The 19,366-nt window shown below is 42.5% G+C and overlaps 1 protein-coding gene and 1 long non-coding RNA gene across 2 annotated transcripts; one reads left to right on the top strand and one right to left on the bottom strand.

Moving 5' to 3' along the window:
• Positions 1 to 1,889: 1,889 nt before the first annotated feature.
• Positions 1,890 to 19,229, bottom strand: XPNPEP3 (X-prolyl aminopeptidase 3). The gene is made up of 10 exons (XM_085048680.1): positions 19,006 to 19,229; positions 17,473 to 17,589; positions 14,642 to 15,049; positions 12,693 to 12,895; positions 11,778 to 11,840; positions 10,291 to 10,404; positions 7,903 to 7,988; positions 7,099 to 7,282; positions 5,543 to 5,663; positions 1,890 to 4,710 (listed from the first exon to the last, which is right to left on the bottom strand). The coding sequence occupies exons 1-10, from the start codon at positions 19,049 to 19,051 to the stop codon at positions 4,544 to 4,546; spliced, it is 1,509 nt and encodes a 502-aa protein (XP_084904806.1). The 5' UTR covers positions 19,052 to 19,229; the 3' UTR covers positions 1,890 to 4,543.
• Positions 15,046 to 18,809, top strand: LOC146443722 (uncharacterized). Its single transcript, XR_014849278.1, has 2 exons — positions 15,046 to 15,899; positions 17,016 to 18,809. It is a non-coding gene; the product is annotated as an uncharacterized LOC146443722 (long non-coding RNA).
• Positions 19,230 to 19,366: the final 137 nt, after the last annotated feature.

Genomic DNA, 19,366 nt, shown 5'->3' on the forward strand with positions numbered 1-19,366 from the left:
CTGTAAATTCTTCCTTGTTCCTTTCTGTCCATCTTCTGAAAAGCCTGGTTTTGGTTAGCCAAATATTGGGTGGTGCTTCAGAGAAACAACCAGAGTAGGCTGAGGCATAAGTTGTCCCAGGAAGACAGGGATTCATTGCTCCACTTGCTGCTAGGGAAGAAGGCTCAGAGCTGCCAGGCAGCTGAGGCAGCAAGTCAAACTGAGGAGAAAGGAGCTGAAATTGAGTTTCATTGATGGTGCCTCACTGTCCATTTCAATTATAAATTCTAATTTAAAATGTAATTTGCTGTTATATCTCTTAAATACAGTGAATTTTATAGACCCACTTCCAGAGCCAGTGTTGTGACAGTGTCCAAATGATGATTTTTAATCAAGCGGAGGCTGTGCACACATGTAGGGAGCATATTTAGCAGATGTGCTGTAATGATGTCAGAATTATAAACTTAAATGCACTTTAGATATGCATACCAATAAAGAGATGCCTGTATAGGCTTCTGGACAACTCAGTTTAAAAGAAATTTAAAACCATCCATTTATGTCAGTGAAGAGTTTTGTTATCCTATTACACAAAGTATTAAATAGCTCATCATAATTAAAACATTTTTGTCATTTATCTCATACAGATTTTTTTCTAACTTTAACATTAACTCTTTTCACCTTATGGTAATTCTCCTGGCAGTAATTACTCAATTTCCACAGCAGTGATTTGGATAGCATAAGAGCATGTAACCTCATCCTTGCTCCCTCCATTATAATGACGTTTTTCCCTAGAAACGTATTTTTTCCCTTCACATTATTTACAATATGACACATGATCAATAATATGAAACTGCATAAAACTGTCTCATATGATAATTCTATTGATTTTTGAAAGAAATAATTAAACTAACTGTTAAGACCAAGTTCATCAATACAATCTGACTCTTTTGTTTCTCCCCACTGAGTAGCACAAATCAATCAGAGTTATGAAACAGCATAACCAGTTTTCTGGAGCTATTGCACCATTCTGACAGCATACTGAATAGCCAGTTTATGCCGTTGTTCTCTCGCTGCTCTCCCATCCCCCTGCACACATCCCCACAGCTCCAAATCACAACCTCTTCCTGATTCTTCTCTTACTGCATTGTACAGTTCCCAAACCCTCCATCTCCATTCTCTTTACCTTACTTTGCTACTTCCTACACCATCGTGCTCCTTTGCAAAGTAACGAACACAATTTTAGGAAAGACATACTGTATTTTTCCACATAGAGGTAGAATGCCAAATTGTGTTAAATGTCAGATTTCATTCCACTTTGATGACAGCAGCAAATCTGCAAATTGGTACCTCTGCTCAGACTGTATTTAACAACAGGACTTTACTAGTTCTCTGCAAGGCAAAGCAGTTCCCTGGTAGGTGAAATGGGAAAACCAAAAACTCTCAGGGCTCCTCTGGAAGCAAAGCAACTTCTCCATAGGGGGTGGCTGGCTCTCATTTTCTCTCTGATGCCCTGAAGACCTGTGCCATCTGAACTAAAACCTCTCCCCACGTGAACTGGCATATCCCTCAATTTCTCTTTCACTCCCCTCGATCCCACCAACGCCCTCATCAAGCAGCTGTCGACTTGTGGCACCACTGAGAGCTGCTCCTGCACCCAAGTGGTTGGAGCGAGGAACCTCTTCTGTGGCAGAGGCAGACAGTAGCTCTGGCAGGATGGGATCAGCGACAGGGGAGATAGACCACAAGTATGTGCCATGCCTGCAGCCAAAGAACCAAGCTCTTTGGAGTTTCTTGATGAAGGTCATGTAAAATATTCAAAGCTTTGGTTGTTTGCAAGGGACACTGCAGCATGTGAGTAGGTAACAGATTATTCATCTCTGCAACAAGTGAGAAAAAAGCCTTCAGAAATCTAAGTTCATAGGACACAGATTTAATACCTTCTGCAAAATGCACCCTTTACATGGAAAAATTTATTCAAAACAGCAGCATTTTATGCTGAAAGAATGGCTGAACACAGTGGAAGCATTACAGAATATGGAACAGAAGGAAGAATTACAGAATATGCATGGCCTAAATCAGACACACTCAGCATGGTGGGTCTCAGCAGCCCCAGCAGATCCATTACTTTCCACTCAGCAGAGTCACAAACACTTCTTTACTAACAGAAACATCCATCTGCAGCATTCATAAGATCTATTGGTGTTTACAAGTTGAAGGATTTTCCTGAGAGGAGTAGGAATTAGTGTGTGTGTGTACATTTGACAGTGCTCTTTCAAGTCCAAGACAGGTCACACACAATTTATAAATCTCCCTGAAAAATAAAGCTGTTTTTGGAGGTGCATGTACCTATTCAACAGCATGCAACTTGATGGCCTGAGAAATGACTTTCTACAAATTGTTTTATTTTAAAAATAATTTTTTATATATGCATTTTAAAGGCTTATTTACAGTAAGTACAATTATTAACTCTGTTAGATGCATGGGCAGATGTGCAGATCAGCCCCCACACATATCTCTCAGATTAATGTTATTTTAAGCAGCTTACATAGTTCCAAAATCCCCAAGATTTAGCCCAGTTGATATGGCTCTAACAGGTGTAATTGGAACAACAAATGTATTACAGATCAGAATAGCATCAAAAGTATTCATCAGGTCTGTGTTCATACTTAGGAAACCTTCCACTTAACATTTTAGGCTGTAGCTATCACTGCAACAGGAGTATTTAACCAGCGGTGCCATCAGATATTAGCAGATTTTCTTAAATAAGTGAAACATGATACACTAAACCCTGTAAAAGTGTTTATTTTTGTCATGTTTAGAAAATAAAATTATGTCATATTTTGGCTGGCTTTCAGGTGCCCAAATTCAAAGCCCAGTGCATGCACCCAGCCCACATTAAATGCACTGAGAGATGCAAGACACTGCCCACTTGGCCTTCACTAAGTGCAATGAAACACAGAAAAAACAACAAGAACAAAGAAGAGGGGGGAAAAAGTAAAGATTTTGCTAGAGATTACACAGCAAAAGAGCCATAGGTTGAACTCCAGAACTCTGACCACCTTCCCAACATGCTTCTGGCTACATTCACTGTGGGGAATTAGGCCAAACCAGGGTAGAGGCAGTGACGTTGATAAGAAAGTAAAATGGATTAGGAAGCAGTGACATAGTGGGTCAAAAATAGACAATCTAGGAAGAGAAGAGAAAGAAAATTCAGAATAACAGATGAAGAGCACTGAAAGCTACCATAAGAAAGGAAGTAAGGTGATGCAACAGCAAATGTAAATAACAGGAGATACTCTGATGAGAGGCATTTTTCGGACATGTTAAATACCTGACTGTAAAAGTATTTTCAGTAAATACACAGATGCTGTGCTTGGCTCTAGTAGGTGTATTTACTATAGCATACAATTGCCTGGGTAATAGGCTGATGTTGAGGGTAGAAAACTCTTCTCTTTACTCCTTACCCAGCCTAGCCCCTAATCACAGTTCCAGTTGCCTCAAAAATATTATCAGAGGACTTGGCAAAATCCTTCTTGGCATCTTAGCATGCCCTCAGAGTTCAGAAAAGAAGAATTACTTTAAATTCCATTAAATTCCATATAAAAGCCACGTAGAGACTTGACACTCACCATATGGTAGACTCTTCAAAAACACACTGCTGAAGTTGCTGGCACTTAGAGCATACAGCAAGCATAAACCAAAAAGGCACTGTGACTGTCCCAGAACTGGACACCTCACAGCTAGGTGACAACCAATAGCTCACCAGTGGAGTCCAGCATAATCAACATAGCCTTGCTTCCAAGGGTAGGGACTCAGAGCAGGAGAAAGCAATGGATCTTTGGGACAAAAGGAAGAGAATGTGGAAGACTGCAAGAATGGGTATGTCTAACCTTCTGAGCCCTATTTGTCCTTTTTGAAATTACCAAACACTCCAACAAGTTGAAGACCAGACGAGGTGTTTTTCCCTGCAGCAGGCCTATTTTGCATACGCCTGAACAACGACTAAACACATCCTTATCCTTAAAATACTAAGAGAATTCTCCACTGGCTTCAGATACCTCTCCACCAAACTCATCTTCCTGATTACCAAACTCCCTCCTTACATGATTCAGTAAAACTGAAGCTGACACTTTCTTATCCCAAACCAGCATTTATAAAAGCTTAATTTTTAAAATCTGACTGTTGTGAAACTACGCTAAGGGGGAAAAAATGGGGCCTTGGTCTCAGCAGTTGTGCCCATGCATCTGGTGGCACTGACAAAATTCAACCCCTCCAAGGGCCCCAGAACACATGGATCCACACAGCAGAGGGATGAATCCACTCCCATGTCCTACAAGAGCTCAACATTAGCACAAATCAGAAGAAAAATGTACACAGAAAAGGTTGCTTTGCTTTTTCATTCCTCAGCACCCAAGCCTTTTGCATTCCACTGCCCAACCCATCATGAAAACAGCCATCAACTGTCCAAGCTCTCCATCACTTGACAACTACAGCCAGCTACAGGGGTCTGTATCCCTGCAGGGCTGTGTCTCCCAGGAAGGGTGGAAGAGGCAGAAATGGGGCATCATGAGCTGCGGCCACAGATCTGCTCAATGTGGTAAATCTCCTTGGGACAGTCAGCAGACAAGACAAGAGGTGCATCCTCTGTTATCACAACATCATCCTCAATGCGCACACCAATGCCACGAAACCTCTCCGGAGCACTCGCATCATCCTCAGGGATATAAATGCCTGAAAGAAGAAAGGGAATTAAAATACATAACACTCTCCAGAACACCACCTTTCTCTTACTGCACCATGAGGAGAGCCGGATTGGATTTTCAGCAATGTAAGGTGAGCTTGATCCTGAGAATTTTTAATATGGCAAGCTATTCTCTTTCCCCTCCCTCATGGCTGTTGGTGGGCAAAGAAAGGAAAGTGTCCCTCTGTGCCTACAGATATTAGCACATTAATAAAAACTTCCATAGTTACACCTGGCCTTTTCCATACTTCTTGTTCTCAATGTTAAATTCACAATGATGATTTTAACAATGTTCTGAATAGAGAGAGACAAGAGGCAAGCATTAGATATCAGTTTCCAGCTGACAGCTCCAATTCTAGTGACAAGCAGAAAGAAAGATTCATCAAAGTATGCCTAATCCGCAAAGCTAAGTTGTGAATCCCTGTAATTGCAGACTGCAATGCTTGAGACACACTACCAGTGACTGGTAGAAGTTCAGTGGCAGGAACACAGCACAAGTGGCAGAATGCAGCACAAGTGAATTGACCCTGTTTTTCTGCACTGCAGTTCACCAGTGCTGCACCATCTGAGCTCTACACTACTCTGCTTCCTGAGTTTGCTCCCACTATGCGCTAACTTGGCTATGTCTGGGAAAGAAATGGGTTTTCTGGCACTGTAATGACTTTGGAAGGGGGACAACTTAAGGCTTTCCAACACAGCTATAATTTCCAATTTCACCAGAAAGGACCTGAATGCTTTGGTCTGCAGGACCAACTAACTACTGAAAAGCAATACTGTTACCCTCAGTGTCGCATGTTTCTGTCCACCACTGGCTGCTTTTACCTGGTTCAATGGTTATCACCATGCCTGGCTGGAACGGGAGCGATCGGGATATATCTGGGGTATCATGAACATCCATGCCCAAGTAATGGCCCACATGGTGTGGGCAGTACTTTCGAACAGCCTAACAGAAGACAGAACCAGTGTCACAGAGGCAGTGAAACACAGCTCAACTTGTTCCAATACAAGATAGGGAAAAGAGACACAATAGTTATGTGCTTAACTAGCAGCCTTACTGCCATGACTAGGTCATCAGGGGCTGCCTTGCGTTTACCAGAACTGGATGGCCCTTAAAAGCCACCATCATCAGGTGTCTATTATGAGCACATTGCAGATGGCCTTTCCCCCTTGCTGAAAAGAACAGCCCAAACCCATCACCATCTCAGCATGTCAGGCAAGATGTTAATTTGCAACTCACTGAGCTTTGCTGCCCCAATCCTTTCCCTCCCTTACACATCGAAGCCCTGCATGACTCCCATCAGCAGACCCTGACAACTGGCAGCAGTGGATACAGCTGCTCCGGGCTGTGGCAAAGTCTTCAGCCTCCTATGCACAGCACAGTGAATGTTGTCCCGATTTCATTCAGTAGCTACAGCATGATATTAATCCACCTCTACAGGGCACGGGCACCATCCTAGTCTCCTTCCCTCCCGAGCAGGAACTGGGAGAACTCCTTCCTGCCCCACGCTGCCCATTGCCAGGGCGCTGAGCCGCAGGCGCTGCTCCCGGCTGCCTGTGCTGCCACCTGCCGGGAGAACCCGGCACGACTGCTCCGCCTCGAGAATCCTGCCATGGCACCGCAGGACAACTAAATCCGGCAGGAACCTGTCCGGCTGCCAAAAGCGGCAGCGCCGTCATCTGATTCCGCCATCTTTGCACTATTTGCATCAGCAGTCATGCACCTTTGCAGGGAAAGTGACTGGATAAACTTCTCTAACTGCAAACTAATCCTATTCATCTGCAGGTTCAGCTCTAAGGCAGACCAGTTTGCCAGTCTTATTTACCAGGTGGCTCTGTGAATCCCAGTACTAACACAAAATGCTGCAGAAGAGGCAGCAGGTGGAATGACTGAGAATAGGCTCCACCTTTTGGTGTCACTGCAGATTTATGTGATGTTAAACATTTCACAAAACTATGAGTAACTGCTTGCAGCCAGCCCTGGATCTGGAATCTTGTGCTAGTGCCCATGTCCCTGTAGCTCCCTTCAGACTGTGCTCTAAAGCTGTTTCTGCACTGGCAAGTAGTGCAGAGCAATGGGAATGGATCTGCAAAGCGAAACAGCCAAGGAACTAATATTCATACTATGTGCACACAAGACAGGGGGTTACTTCAGACCAAACTGTGCACCAAACGGTTGAATTGCATCTTGGATTTAGCCCTGTCTCAGAGAAGTTCATTCCTGTGCTGAGACCAGCCCACAACACGAATTAAAGCAGCGTGTGGCAACAATGAGAACCCTTGAAAGCACATTCCTGACCAAACTAAAGCTGTTGACACTACCCAAGGATAAAACAATTAGGATTAATAGGGGTAAACTGGCGTAAAAAACCTTAAAATACCTTGAAGAAATGGCTGTCAGTGATGCTGCTCTCCAGGACACCCAAGTCTTTCAGTTTCTGTCCAATAAGGCTCAGCATGAGGCTGTAGATATTTTCCAGACTCATGCCTGGGGAACAGAGGCTCAAGCAGGACTTCTGGATATCCAGGACAGCTTGATAAAGTTCTGCTTGGGGTTTAGTGAACCTGAAGAGCATTGAGCAAAGGAGTATCTTACTACTAAATCTCTACCCAGAACCTATTTTGGGGACAGATTTAGTGCAAGGGTGGAGCAGGGGAAAATCAGAAAGCAAAGTAACTATCTCCTTGTATGAAAGGCCAGACAAAGCATCACTGCAACACACCCTTCAACACAGTGTAGGGTTTCTCAGCTGAGAACCTAAACCTCAAGCAAAGCAAGGCACAGCTACTGCAGGAAAAACAATGCACTTTAGACAAAACATACAGGAATCAAACAAAAGCACAGCAACATCACACCAGCAAATTAACAGCTGGCACAGCTATGTACACATAAACTAGAACTCCTGTTTTCTTACACACAACTGGAGTCAGCCACAGCTGAATGTACAAAAGCCCTCTCTGCACTTTAAGCATGCTGTAATAGCTGAAAATAGCAATAATCACACATATTCATGCAGTAATTAATGAGGCAGTGGGGAATACAGCTGAACGATTATTTTATAAAATTTGATTACTCTGAAGTACCACAGAATAGGACATGGTAAAACTATGATTAAACACACACTCATTCCATTAATTATTTAAGAACTTATCAAAAAATATCAAAAAAACTTATTGCACCATACCTTCCATTGACAGGCCAGGTACGTGTGATGTCACTCACATAGCAGGAAAACTCACATCCACCATCTAGCAAGACCAGTTCACCATCCTGGAGAATAACAGGAAAGAATGTAGTTCAGTCCAGCTATTAACTGATTTTTCTGACTGAGCAAAAAAAGAGGTTATGCTTCTGTTTTCACAAAGCAGCTGCAGAAATGTGAATTCCTTTTAAAGAGTAATACCTGAGGTACTACTGTTTATAAATAGCTATTCCAGTTGGATTGTTTCTTTGCAACATAGTCTCTGGCTGTTATGCTTACCTACTGTCTGAACTTTTAACACGCGGATTTTCAAATATTTTGGAGTAAAAGAAAAAGACATTTGCTTGGAACTATTGTGCTCTCTGAGACATGAGCCCCATTCACACCTGGATCAGCAAATTATGCCTATGACTCCTTTCACTAGAAGTTCTCTGCTACAGTGACTGAGACAGAGGAAGTTTGCAACAAAAACATTATTTCTGAGCTCCCCACGGGATCACTAACAGCTAGAAGTTTAGCCTTGTCACAGGATATGAGGACCCAGCAAAATCACTTAGTCTCACAAAATCTGACAGTGAATCACTCCTGTAAATCACTGGTGAATAGCTTGTACTACCTTCCCCTTCCTCTTCTAGGACTTGGCTGCTCTAACATCTTTCTGAACCTATCTGGTGATGAAGCAAAAACTTTTGGTGATGTGATTCTCCAATTCACTTCAGCAAAACTGTTCTGTATCAATTAAATCACTGACTACACATCTCCCAAAAAGTCACACAGAAGAAAGACAAAGGGCTGGGAAAAAAACCACTGCCTTGCTTTCCCTCCTTAAAGGGGCTAACAGCAAATAGAGCAGAAAGATCTTCAAAAGGTTTGGATTAAATTCTCTATAGATTTACCCTACTTGTAGAGATTCATTCCACAGATCAATTACTGTGCCAGCAAACACGATGTGGAATGACAAGGAATAATTATAGCACCTTAAGGGAAAGAATAAAGAAGCAGAATTTCACTGCTAGTGCTACTTCCAGTGCTAGCCACTATCATTGTGTACACTTAAGCAGCACATAGAGACACACAGCAGATAAGCCTGAGTGAGCAGATCTCACTACCCCACTGAATAGGCCATTAACTATCCATTTAAATGGTACTTTTTAACTTTTTCAGAAAAGTTGGCTCAATTCTTGAAAGCAAATCTGAAATTACAGCACCTGCCATCTTCCAAGCAATTACACAAGCTAAGTAACAATTTATTGACTAAGGGAATTCAGCCTCTGGTTGATTGTCCAGTAAATGCCCCATGTTGTGTTTGTCCTCTTTCTTAAAAGCAGAACCCTTTAAGCAGAAGACTGAATGAAACATTCAGATACCTCCCAAATTAGACACTTTGTTAGCCTATTTGGAAACAAGATCTGCAGGAAGCAACACACAAAGGAAAAGAGAGAATCAAGTTTATGGGTTTAACCTCCTACTTAATAGTTTAAAAAAAAAACAAGTGACAGTCATTTAACTGAACAACTTTAAAAGAGGCAACTGGAGTTACGTCAGCATGTCTGACCTTGGATGACAGAACAACAAAGGAGGCTTCTTTCTGCCAAAAGCAGCTTGTCATATCTTTTGTACATTTGTCTCTGCAGATCATTTCAAGGTCTGCTAGCATGCCAGCTTCAAGAAGAGACAATGCTAGTGGGAAAGTTTCATCGTGCATTAAGACAGAGGAAAAACATGCTCCTCTGAAAACTAAATAGTGACCAGAGCAGTGAGGGAATACTGCTCTTGAAAATGCTTATCTGAATCTAAAGGTCTATTGTCAGGAAAGCTGGAAAGGACCCAATTCAATGAGAATCTTCAAAATAAGACAAAACATGTTCCACCTCTTGACATTTAAAGCTGATCCTTTCCCTACTTGTTCCCCTTTCCTGCTTTGCTGGACTACATGGAACCAAAATGCTTTTCAGCTTTACCAAAGCAGGAATGCACTTTGCCCCTTATGTTGCAAGGCCAAGCAAGTGACAGCAGAAGATCCTCTCTGGTGCCTTTGCTCTGCCTGTGACACTGGCTCCTCTTTTTTGTGAGGCACCCAGCACTGCATGCTGTTGTGAGAGCAGGCATGTTCACTAAATTATCTGCAACTTTGTTTGCAAATCCTTACGCTGCTCAGAAAATACTGCAGCAAGCACTGAGAGGAAAGAAAGACAAGTTAAATCTGCCACTGACCGTAAAATTGACCAGAGAAGGATGCTTTTTACTTGCTCACTTAAAAAATATGTATTTAAGTGCTTTGATCTGTTCAGTCAAAACAAAGAGCAGCTAGGGAACATATATCTGTGTTACAGCACTGCATTTCAAGTTACTGGACAGCACACAGGTTACCTTGATGAGCTGATTGTTCTTCACATAGTGCAAAGTGTTGGATCTGTTGCCACCAGCAACAACAGGGGGATATGCCAAGATGTCAGCACCACGAGCTCGGCACTCGAATTCAAACTGGAGTAACAATTCAGAGAAAAGGAAACTGTTAGTGCTGATGCAGGTGATTTACTGCCCTAGGGCCATAATATTTCATGTCCTACACCTGTTTTCTTAATCTGTACAACACAAAGTAAAACTGGAAAGTAAGTTTACCAAATGAAAGTAGTCTTGAATGTTTTCCAAGAGTTCTGGAGGAGAAAAAATACAGAACTATCCACTTTTCAAGAGTTTTGTAAGCCCGTATCTGGTTTCAGGGAAGTTCTTTCTGGTATAAGCTGTTCCATACTGTCTCAAACATTCATTACATTGTCATACATCCAGATGAGGATTTGTTCTTATATACATATATTTTACATATAATTTGCTCTTATTTTCCATATAACTTTGCGAATTTTCCAAGATCCTATATACCAATACGACAATAGTCATGGTTTGTTGCTGTCTTTCAAAATTGCAAAGTACCAGCAGATTTACAGCAGTATCTATTTTCACAACTGCTGAACTTAGAAGGTTTGAAAGCATGCACCACCTTGATGTCTGAGGGGATAGAAGAAAAAGGCACCATAAGGCTTGAGATCTTTACCTTTTTTGAATGACGAAGCTTATGAAAGTATGGAAATTAATAAATTCACATCTATAAAGACCCTCAATATATTAATAGCATGTCTTTTCTATGATTACCAAACCCACATGGGACAGAACACTCCAGGATGCCTACATGGAGCAAAGGAGTTTTTATGATCCTGGTCTGGAGAGAAAAATTGACCTGTAAAATACACTTTAATTAAAGTAGTTTTTACAATTCAGTACTACCCAGTGCCATGTCAGCACAGGCCCATCCATGTCGTAACAGAGGGTCAAATCCTGCTGATGTTTCTCAAACAGGCATCTCACTGCAACTCCTTACAAAGCTCCTTACCAAATATGCAGGCCAATTAGTCCTTATTTTGTAACTGAGAGGCATCTAAACTGCTTCAAGATGGCTGTGGTAATCTGATGTAGTAAGAGGCTAGAGGCAAGAGAAGCAGGCTTTACAAACAGGTGTTTTAACTAATTAAATTTCATACAACAGACCTGTATTATGGGATAAAGTAATAACTTTACCTCTGATTGTTTAGCAGGTTTTGCATTTCAATATAGTACAAAAAGACATCAACAGAGATAAAACTTAGACAACTGCTACACTCCTTACATAAGGGCACAGGAAGTATAGCTAAAGAATTCTTGACACTGACTCTTCTGCACGTCCAAGGAACCACAAAACCTGGGCGAAGAAAAAATGTGCTACAGTGGGAGATATATGATATAGAAATCTGACATTTCTGGTTTCCTGGAAGGATAACCAACCTCCAGCCCTTGTATCTCACTTCCAGCCACAAAATACTAACCTTTGCATACAGGAAGGCTTCATCCACTGGGGATTTACTGGCAAACATTGTCTCTGTGAAAGCCTATGAAAAAGAAGGGATTTTCAGTTAGCAAAGGAGCCTGAATGTGAGGGAAATGCTTTTTTCCACCTGCTATCTTTTGAAGAAGACCTAAAATCAGCTGGCCCAGAACCAAAGGGTTTCACCAACTTCTCTGGTGAAACTGTTGTCAAGACTAGAACCAGTTAAGCTCTGTTCCCTAGGAAAATGTATTTAGGGGCTGATTGACTCTAGTTTTTGGGAAAAAAAAGATTAGACGATTGTGGCTGATCCCATGGTTAGGCATTTCAGAAGCTGTCTCATTTATGGATTCCCTGATGTACAACAGGATTGCCTTATGCAGCTTTTCCTTCAAAAAAGGGCAAACTGTGCCTCTCTTTTCTGTTTGGCTCTCTATTTTAATAATATTTACAAAAACATAATTGCATTTGAAGTATCTTTCAGATTTGTTTAAAACTGGCCAATGAGTTCAAAAGGCATTTGAGAGAGAAGGGGCAATGCAGACACATATATAGGCAATGTCTTCATAAAAATCCTGTTTCCTCAAAATAAACAGAAAAGATGTGAAAGAAAATTATCTGGAGAAGCAGAGGGTAAGCTGGGAAGCCAGTGAAAAAACTAGCCCTGAATAGATATTGCTTTTAAACAAAATCCAGCAGCTGCTGGCTTGTCTTCACTGGAGTTATGCAAATCGAGAGAATATGGTAGTCCAAGAAGTCTTCCCATTTCTCCTTGTCCTGTGGAGGAAGCCAAGCCCAGCCAGTGGTTGAGATAAGAGCAGTTCAGTAACAGATTAGACCAAAGCTCTCCTTCCAGCCCATGTCACCTCATCAATGGAATGCACTGGTTCATTTGGAGAGCACACAACCCCTTTACCTCTGCTGTCACCCGTCCAGCTATCTTCATCCTCTCAATCTCTGCAGGGGATTTGATCAGCCGAAGCTTTTGCACGAGATGTCGAACGCCCTGGATGTGGTTCTTGCTCCGAGCTTTTATCTCAGCCAGGGGCTGCATGTAGTCAGAGTGCAGCTCTGTATGCACTGGTTTTCTCAAGTCATACCAGACCATGTTTGACTCACCTGGAATACAAAACAAAAGCTGACACAGACAAAATTATATGTAGAAACATCCTCCCCATACCAAACAAGCTCATTCCTCCTAAACCAGATTTACTGCTATATTTAAGAAAAATAATTTTCTCTGAATATACTTTGGCAGACCATATAGACACTTTCATTGTCACATAATACCAGCAATCTCTTCTAAGTCTGGAAGACTACCAATTCATAGCACGTAGATTTGGTGACAAATCACCACTTCTGGGCAAATAATGGGGTTTACAACCATCACTGAATATATGCATCAGGCCCAGATCCATTCAGAGTTGCACTTGTGTAAACTAAACAGGCATCAAATCACAGTGCACCTTTTGCATCGTTCTCCCATTCAGCCTGTCCACACTGAGGGTGGAAGGCAATTTACCTTTTTGCATGGAATCAAGGTCATCATCAACATCTTCAGAACACTAGGGGGAACAACTGTTTATTTCAGCCATGCAAAGAAGATGAGCTTACTGAGAACAAACACATTTACCCACGTGGAAAATGTATTCAGAACATCAGCTAGCACCCACGTTCTCGCCACAGGACATTTTATATGCAAATGAGTAGAAAAGCCATGGTGAGTCACTGCTGATGTCCACCTAGGCTCTCCTTCTTTGGTGACAGTAACCATTAGCAGGTGCTTACAAAATGTGTCTAAGAAACTGGGCATTTATTAGAGTATTTCCCTTGGCTGATTTACTGCTTTTCATGCACCTCTCCCCTATAGAATTACAAACTTCTGACTCCCTTTTGACATTCCAAATTTTCCATGAATGATCTACAACTTAAAAGGTGACAAAACCTGCCATGTGATAATTTCATTCAGTGCTCCCTTTGTTTTTAAATTAAGAAAAATTAATCATTAATCAAAAATTAATCAACAATTAATCAACAATTAATCATCACAGTCATCCTCTCTGTGCTTTCCCCAACTATACACATCTCATACCTACCCTTGTTCCTTTGCTTTCTCTTTTTCTAGCTGGGTGGGTTTGCTCAGCATGTATCTCACATGCATTTCACACCATTTTTTATCATCCTTTGCCCTGTGACTTACCTATTTTCAAGACATTCTTTTTTGAATCAAAATAACTAGATTCCAAGATGGTATTTAATACTCCAGAATTCTCTCTCTCTAGTTGTGTGACCCCTCCACAATCACAGTTGTCCTTATTATATTGTCATAAGCCTTCTTCAGCTTCATTTTATAATGCATTTAAGTTCCCCCTGGATTATAAGTATTGAGGCTACATGGTGATGTTAGATGCAGAAGAATATTTCTAAAGGACAGCAGTGTTTGTATTTCAAGGGCAAGTCACCATCTAGCTAAATATGAGTGGACTAACAAGCTCCCTGTGTGGATCATTTTCCAAGTCTACTATGAATAAAAAGCCTCCAAGTTTCCTATACTTCATCTGGTTCTGGCTCTGTCAGCAAACACATATGACTAATACAGTAACATGGTCTTGCTTATCCCGTTCCTTAATATTTCATGGATGTGCAGACTGGCATTCACATGGATACACAAGAAATTAAAAATTTTTCAAAACTACATATCCATTGGTGGCCCTCAACAAGCTAACATGAACTTCCACCTGCCTTTGTCACAAGCATCTCCCTGCACCTCCCCAAGTTCATTTTAGTCTTGAACTGATGTCACAGACCACCTCCCAAACCCATACTCTGCAAACCACATCTCATTCCCTCTCTGTTTTTTGTTACCTTTCAGCTTGGCCACCAAGTGCCTGAACTCCTCAATGGTGTAAGCTTCATCTACTCCTGTGAGAGCAAGTGCCCCATCTGGGCCTGATCTGGGCCCATCCCACAGCTCTCGATTTGGATCTCTCCGGGGCACAAAAAGTATGGACTTGTGAGATGGCAGTGCTTTGCCAGGAATGCTCTGCAGCACCAGGATGCTGTCAGGCTCCTGAAACCCACAGAGGTACAGGAAATTAGTGTCCTGGTGGAAAATATAGGGGATGTCATTGCTCATGTAGTATGTGGGGTTGGATAGCAGAATCACTGTGTGGTCCAAGCCATGCCGGCCATGGGCTTCCTGCTGGATCAACATCATCAGTTTGTGTCGGCGAAGAGCATATTCCACCTGTGACAGTCCTGGGGTTACCTCTCCTGTAAATACAAAACAAATCAGATGGAGAAATTCAAAGCACTCAGGATATTTTCAGTCACATGCCTGATTCCTGCCTACTCCCTGATGCCTTCCATGTGCATCATTGTAATCCCTCACAAGCCTTTCCCTTGCTCCTCTTCAGCTTCCATCCTTGCAGTACATCCTCACTCAGTCTGATTCTCCATCATGCAAAGACAGAAATTGATTTTAACCAACTGGATGTTGTGTTACCTATTTCTGTGTAAAGGGAGAAATCACAAAACCTGGTAAATTTAGACAAACATCCAAATGCTTGCAGAGAGATGTGTGAAAAAAAAAAGGGGAAAGGCAAACTGAACTTTGACTGCGAAGAACTGATGGGTTTTACAGCATCTGGACATTGAACATTAGTTTGTCTCCTGAGGTTGAGCATTAATTTCCTCAGATAAAGTTAGAACGTCTGTTCAAATACACACTAAGTCAACTTACAAAGTGCCTATTTCTAAACCACAAGGGGTAGATTAAGTGTCAGAGATTCTGGGAGATCAGGCAGAAGCACAGAGGTTGCAGAGTCTAACCAGTCACAAGATTGTTCCACACAGAAACAAACCACGGACTGCAGGCTGGTGTCAGACTCCTGATATGAGAAGGGATCTTTTCCAGGGCATACGTAGCTTTTCTCAAAATTTACAAATTCAGATTTTTCCAGAGTTAAATACTGTATTTCTAGTGACACTAACTCAACAAACGATCTCTTAGATCAAGGTACACTTACAAATGCTCCAGTCCCAAAAGACATGACCTACAACAATCAAGATACTCACCAAAATAAGACTGAAGTTGAAAGACAACCAACAACAGCTGAAGTATGTAAGTATGAAGTATTTTTAAATTGTGAGACTCCCTAATTATGATCTAAATTAATATAAGAGCTTCAATCAGTACTTTGGCTAACGCCCTACTTTAACATAGACTGCATTTTGATACCGTTAACTTTTCACTTTCATAAACTTTTCTTCCTCTTTCACATATTACACAGTGACAACTCTAGAACAAAAATTTACATTTGAGTTGTACTGCATGCATTCTTGCATGGGTGCAGTGGGAGGGGGAAGTTCTAATTATATCCTCAATACCTATTAGATCTAAAAGTCTTCAAAATGAACCAAACAGACCCAATAAACCCACCATTTTTAAAATAAACATTTATTTTACTCTGTAAATGTAGAAATGACAGAGAACACAGAAACTATTTTAATGCAATCTGGCCTCAGAATTCTGCAATACCATACTGCAAATTTCCTATGTTCCACTGCATTCCAGTCATCTTTCTAACTGCCACAGCCCAGTGAATTTCAGAAGCTGCAGTGAGGTAGAACATGGGGATCCCAACTGTCTTCCAACTCTGAGGCCTGGAAACTCTCTTTGCATTACAGGCATCTGCTTTTTAAAACAGTAGTTGCAATAAAAAAGTCATATTACTTTAAGGAAAACACCTCTCCTTTGTTAAATGGAAAAATACTAAGGACAGCTGGAATTCCCTTCCAGTTCCAGCTGCACTTTAAGGAGTCAGCCTCATTTATTGTGAGCTGTCAATCAGTGCCCTAAGCAAACTGATCTAATGCAGAAGTTAGCCCAGCTTTGAGCACAGGTGGAACCTGTCAACTCTGTGAGGTTCCTTCTGACCTGAACTATTCTACAACTAAATACAGAGGTGTGTGTATATAGACACACATACATATTCACCTGCTCTCCCTTTATACCCACCCATGGAAGAACACAGAATGTTTTCCTGGACATATTCTTGAATGTATTTTTGCTGTAATTATTTTTTGGGTATTTTGGATTTAATTGTGGCCATCTCATATCTACATGCTAATTTTCATTAATCTCAAAAAACATGCACAACCTCACGTTCCATCACTACTGTCTAACTTCATAGTCTCTTTTTCTCCTTTTCCTCATACTGAATACTCCTCTGAACAGGACACATCCTTTAGACAAGTAGTGTCCATCTATCAGTGTTCCTCCCCATTCACTTTTATTTTGATACTCACAAGACATGGGATATGAACCATTCTGACAGCTCAGCTTGCACAGAAGACTCCCTCTTAATAAAAACCATATTTATTTGGAGGACGACAAGCCCACAAAATGCCACTATCACAAAAGGTCTGCAACACCCAAGTATACAACCCTGGGTACACCATGAGAAAAAAGTAAAAAGCTATGAAAGCTATCCCATGTGAAGCCTATTTTTGGAATCAGTATCATCTCAGACAAGGAAATTAGCTACTAAATACAATTACTGCCTAATGAAGGTAATCATAAACAGCGGAAACTATAGACAATTCTATCATGCAAAGACATGACAATCAATACACTCAGAAAAACTGAGACAAGAAAATATCAATGAATTGCTAATGCAGGACCCAAACCTCACCTGGTTTGAGCAGATGAGGGTGTGTGAAGGGGCTGGGCTGCCCCAAATACCGGTTTGGAATCTTCTTCTGCTGGGCAGGCTGGATGGAGAATCTTCGGAGAGCACATGACTTGCAAACTAGAGGAAAAGAAATGCACCATGTCAAGGTAAAAAAAAACCAAAAACCTTTCCAGTTTGGAAACTGCAGAACTTTAGTCTAGTCATCAGACTTACCAGCATTTGTCCACTTTTATGAAATGAATATGTCTGTTTGTTGTGTATCATAACAGTTTATAAAACAATGTGCACACAACTCAACTGACAATCAAATATTCATAGAACAGATAGAAAGAAATTAACTTATGCTAAACATGACAATCCAGCAAGAAAACCCAGGAAGCTCTGTTGGTTTGCACATCCCAATTCATACAGTTGGTGTTCATGAGACACTCAGTGCTCTCCCTCCCTTGCTTCCCTCAAACACCACATGGCTCCAAGCACCACACCTGCACATTGTCTCTTCCTGACTATGTCTTCAAAAAATTTCGCTCATCAAAATAACACAGGTTTATAGAGCCATGTGATTTTCTTTTCCTGTATGGGAGACACCCAAGAGTCCCTGTTTATGTACTGACTTTCTATGGCAGTAGCATTAGCCAAACAAAATAGTTATGTATCCCACTTCCAAATCCACACACAGCCAAAGCAGGTGGGTTTGAAAAACAACAAGCATGCATCTGGGAGCTGGGACTGGGCACAGTAAGACGAAATCTAAAATTAAAAATGAATTGTCAGAAACTTTAGAATTCTCGGTCACATCCTTTTGCTGTTGAAGAACTGCTTGTGGCTGAATTCATCACGACACGTGGAAGGAGAGGGCAGTCAGAAGGTAAACACCTATCAGATGTTTTGGAAAGTGGCTGCTCTTTATGTTACTTACCATGTGCCTACTACAAAATCAGTTTGTGCTGCCACAGCAGGGCACAGGATTCTTACAACAAATGCTATTAACTCTTTACTAGCATAAGCAAGGATAACACAAGCAAATCATCTGCCTTTCAGGGAGCTGAGACTCTGAGGCTTGCAGCAAAACACACAGACCACGGATTTGCTGTGGGAGCCAGTACGATTAGGCTCTAACTGAAGATCATTTATGCATGACAACTAATATAACATGAAGCGTTCACTATGTGATGCTTAACTAGAGACCCGGGCGGTGAAATGTATCCGCAGCTTTCTGTGCAGTCTAGTTTAAAACTGGTGCTTTCACTGCTCCTCCCCACGTACACAGCACACAAACAGGGCAGCTCGCAACGAGACCACACAGCAGGCTTTAAATAAAGCAGCGCCTTGAAGGAGTTGTTTAATTTCTCAAATTATTGCCTGTTCTCCCCTAGCATTCAGCCCTGACCGGGGCTGCCGCTGCGGGGCCGGGAGAGGCGCTTCCCCGCGGCCCGGAGGCGCAGGAGGGGCGGCAAGCGGTGTCGCTATTGGGGCGGTGGCGGTGCCGGTGGCGGTGCGGGGCGCGGAGGGAGGAGGAGGAAGGTGTCTGACCTGCGGCGCCGCGCCAGGCCGCCAGCACGAGCGACAGCCGCGACATGGCCGAGCCGCGCCGCGGGACCTCTCTGCGCCGCGCCGCCGCGCGCTGACACCGTCACCGCCCGCCGCCAATCAGCGCCGCCGTGGCGGCTTAGGAGCCCGCGGAGAACGCCTGCCTCGCCCGCGGGGGGAAAGCCGGGCCGCGGCTGAGGCGGGCGGCAACAGCGGAGGGGAGAGCGCCGCACGGGCAGTACGCGGCTGCCAGACACCGCTGCTGCTGGCAGAACGTTCCCCGCCGCGCCGCCGAGAGCCGGGCCGTGACCGGCATGACAGTCGGGGCTCGGACAGGCTGGGCGGGGCGGGCTGGAAGGTTCCA

Source organism: Lichenostomus cassidix, chromosome 1Aa, assembly GCF_008360975.1.
Source record: "Lichenostomus cassidix isolate B80296 chromosome 1Aa, HeHo_3.0, whole genome shotgun sequence".
Lineage (NCBI taxonomy): Eukaryota > Metazoa > Chordata > Aves > Passeriformes > Meliphagidae > Lichenostomus > Lichenostomus cassidix.

Coding starts and splice junctions, on each gene's coding strand:
- XPNPEP3 (XM_085048680.1), bottom strand. CDS start 19,051: ATGTCGCGGCTGTCGCTCGTGCTGGCGGCCTGGCGCGGCGCCGCAG. Junction 11,841..12,692: donor CTGGACGGGTGACAGCAGAG/GTAAAGGGGTTG, acceptor TCTTTTTCATAG/GCTTTCACAGAGACAATGTT. Junction 4,711..5,542: donor GGTGATAACCATTGAACCAG/GTAAAAGCAGCC, acceptor TTCTTCTTTCAG/GCATTTATATCCCTGAGGAT.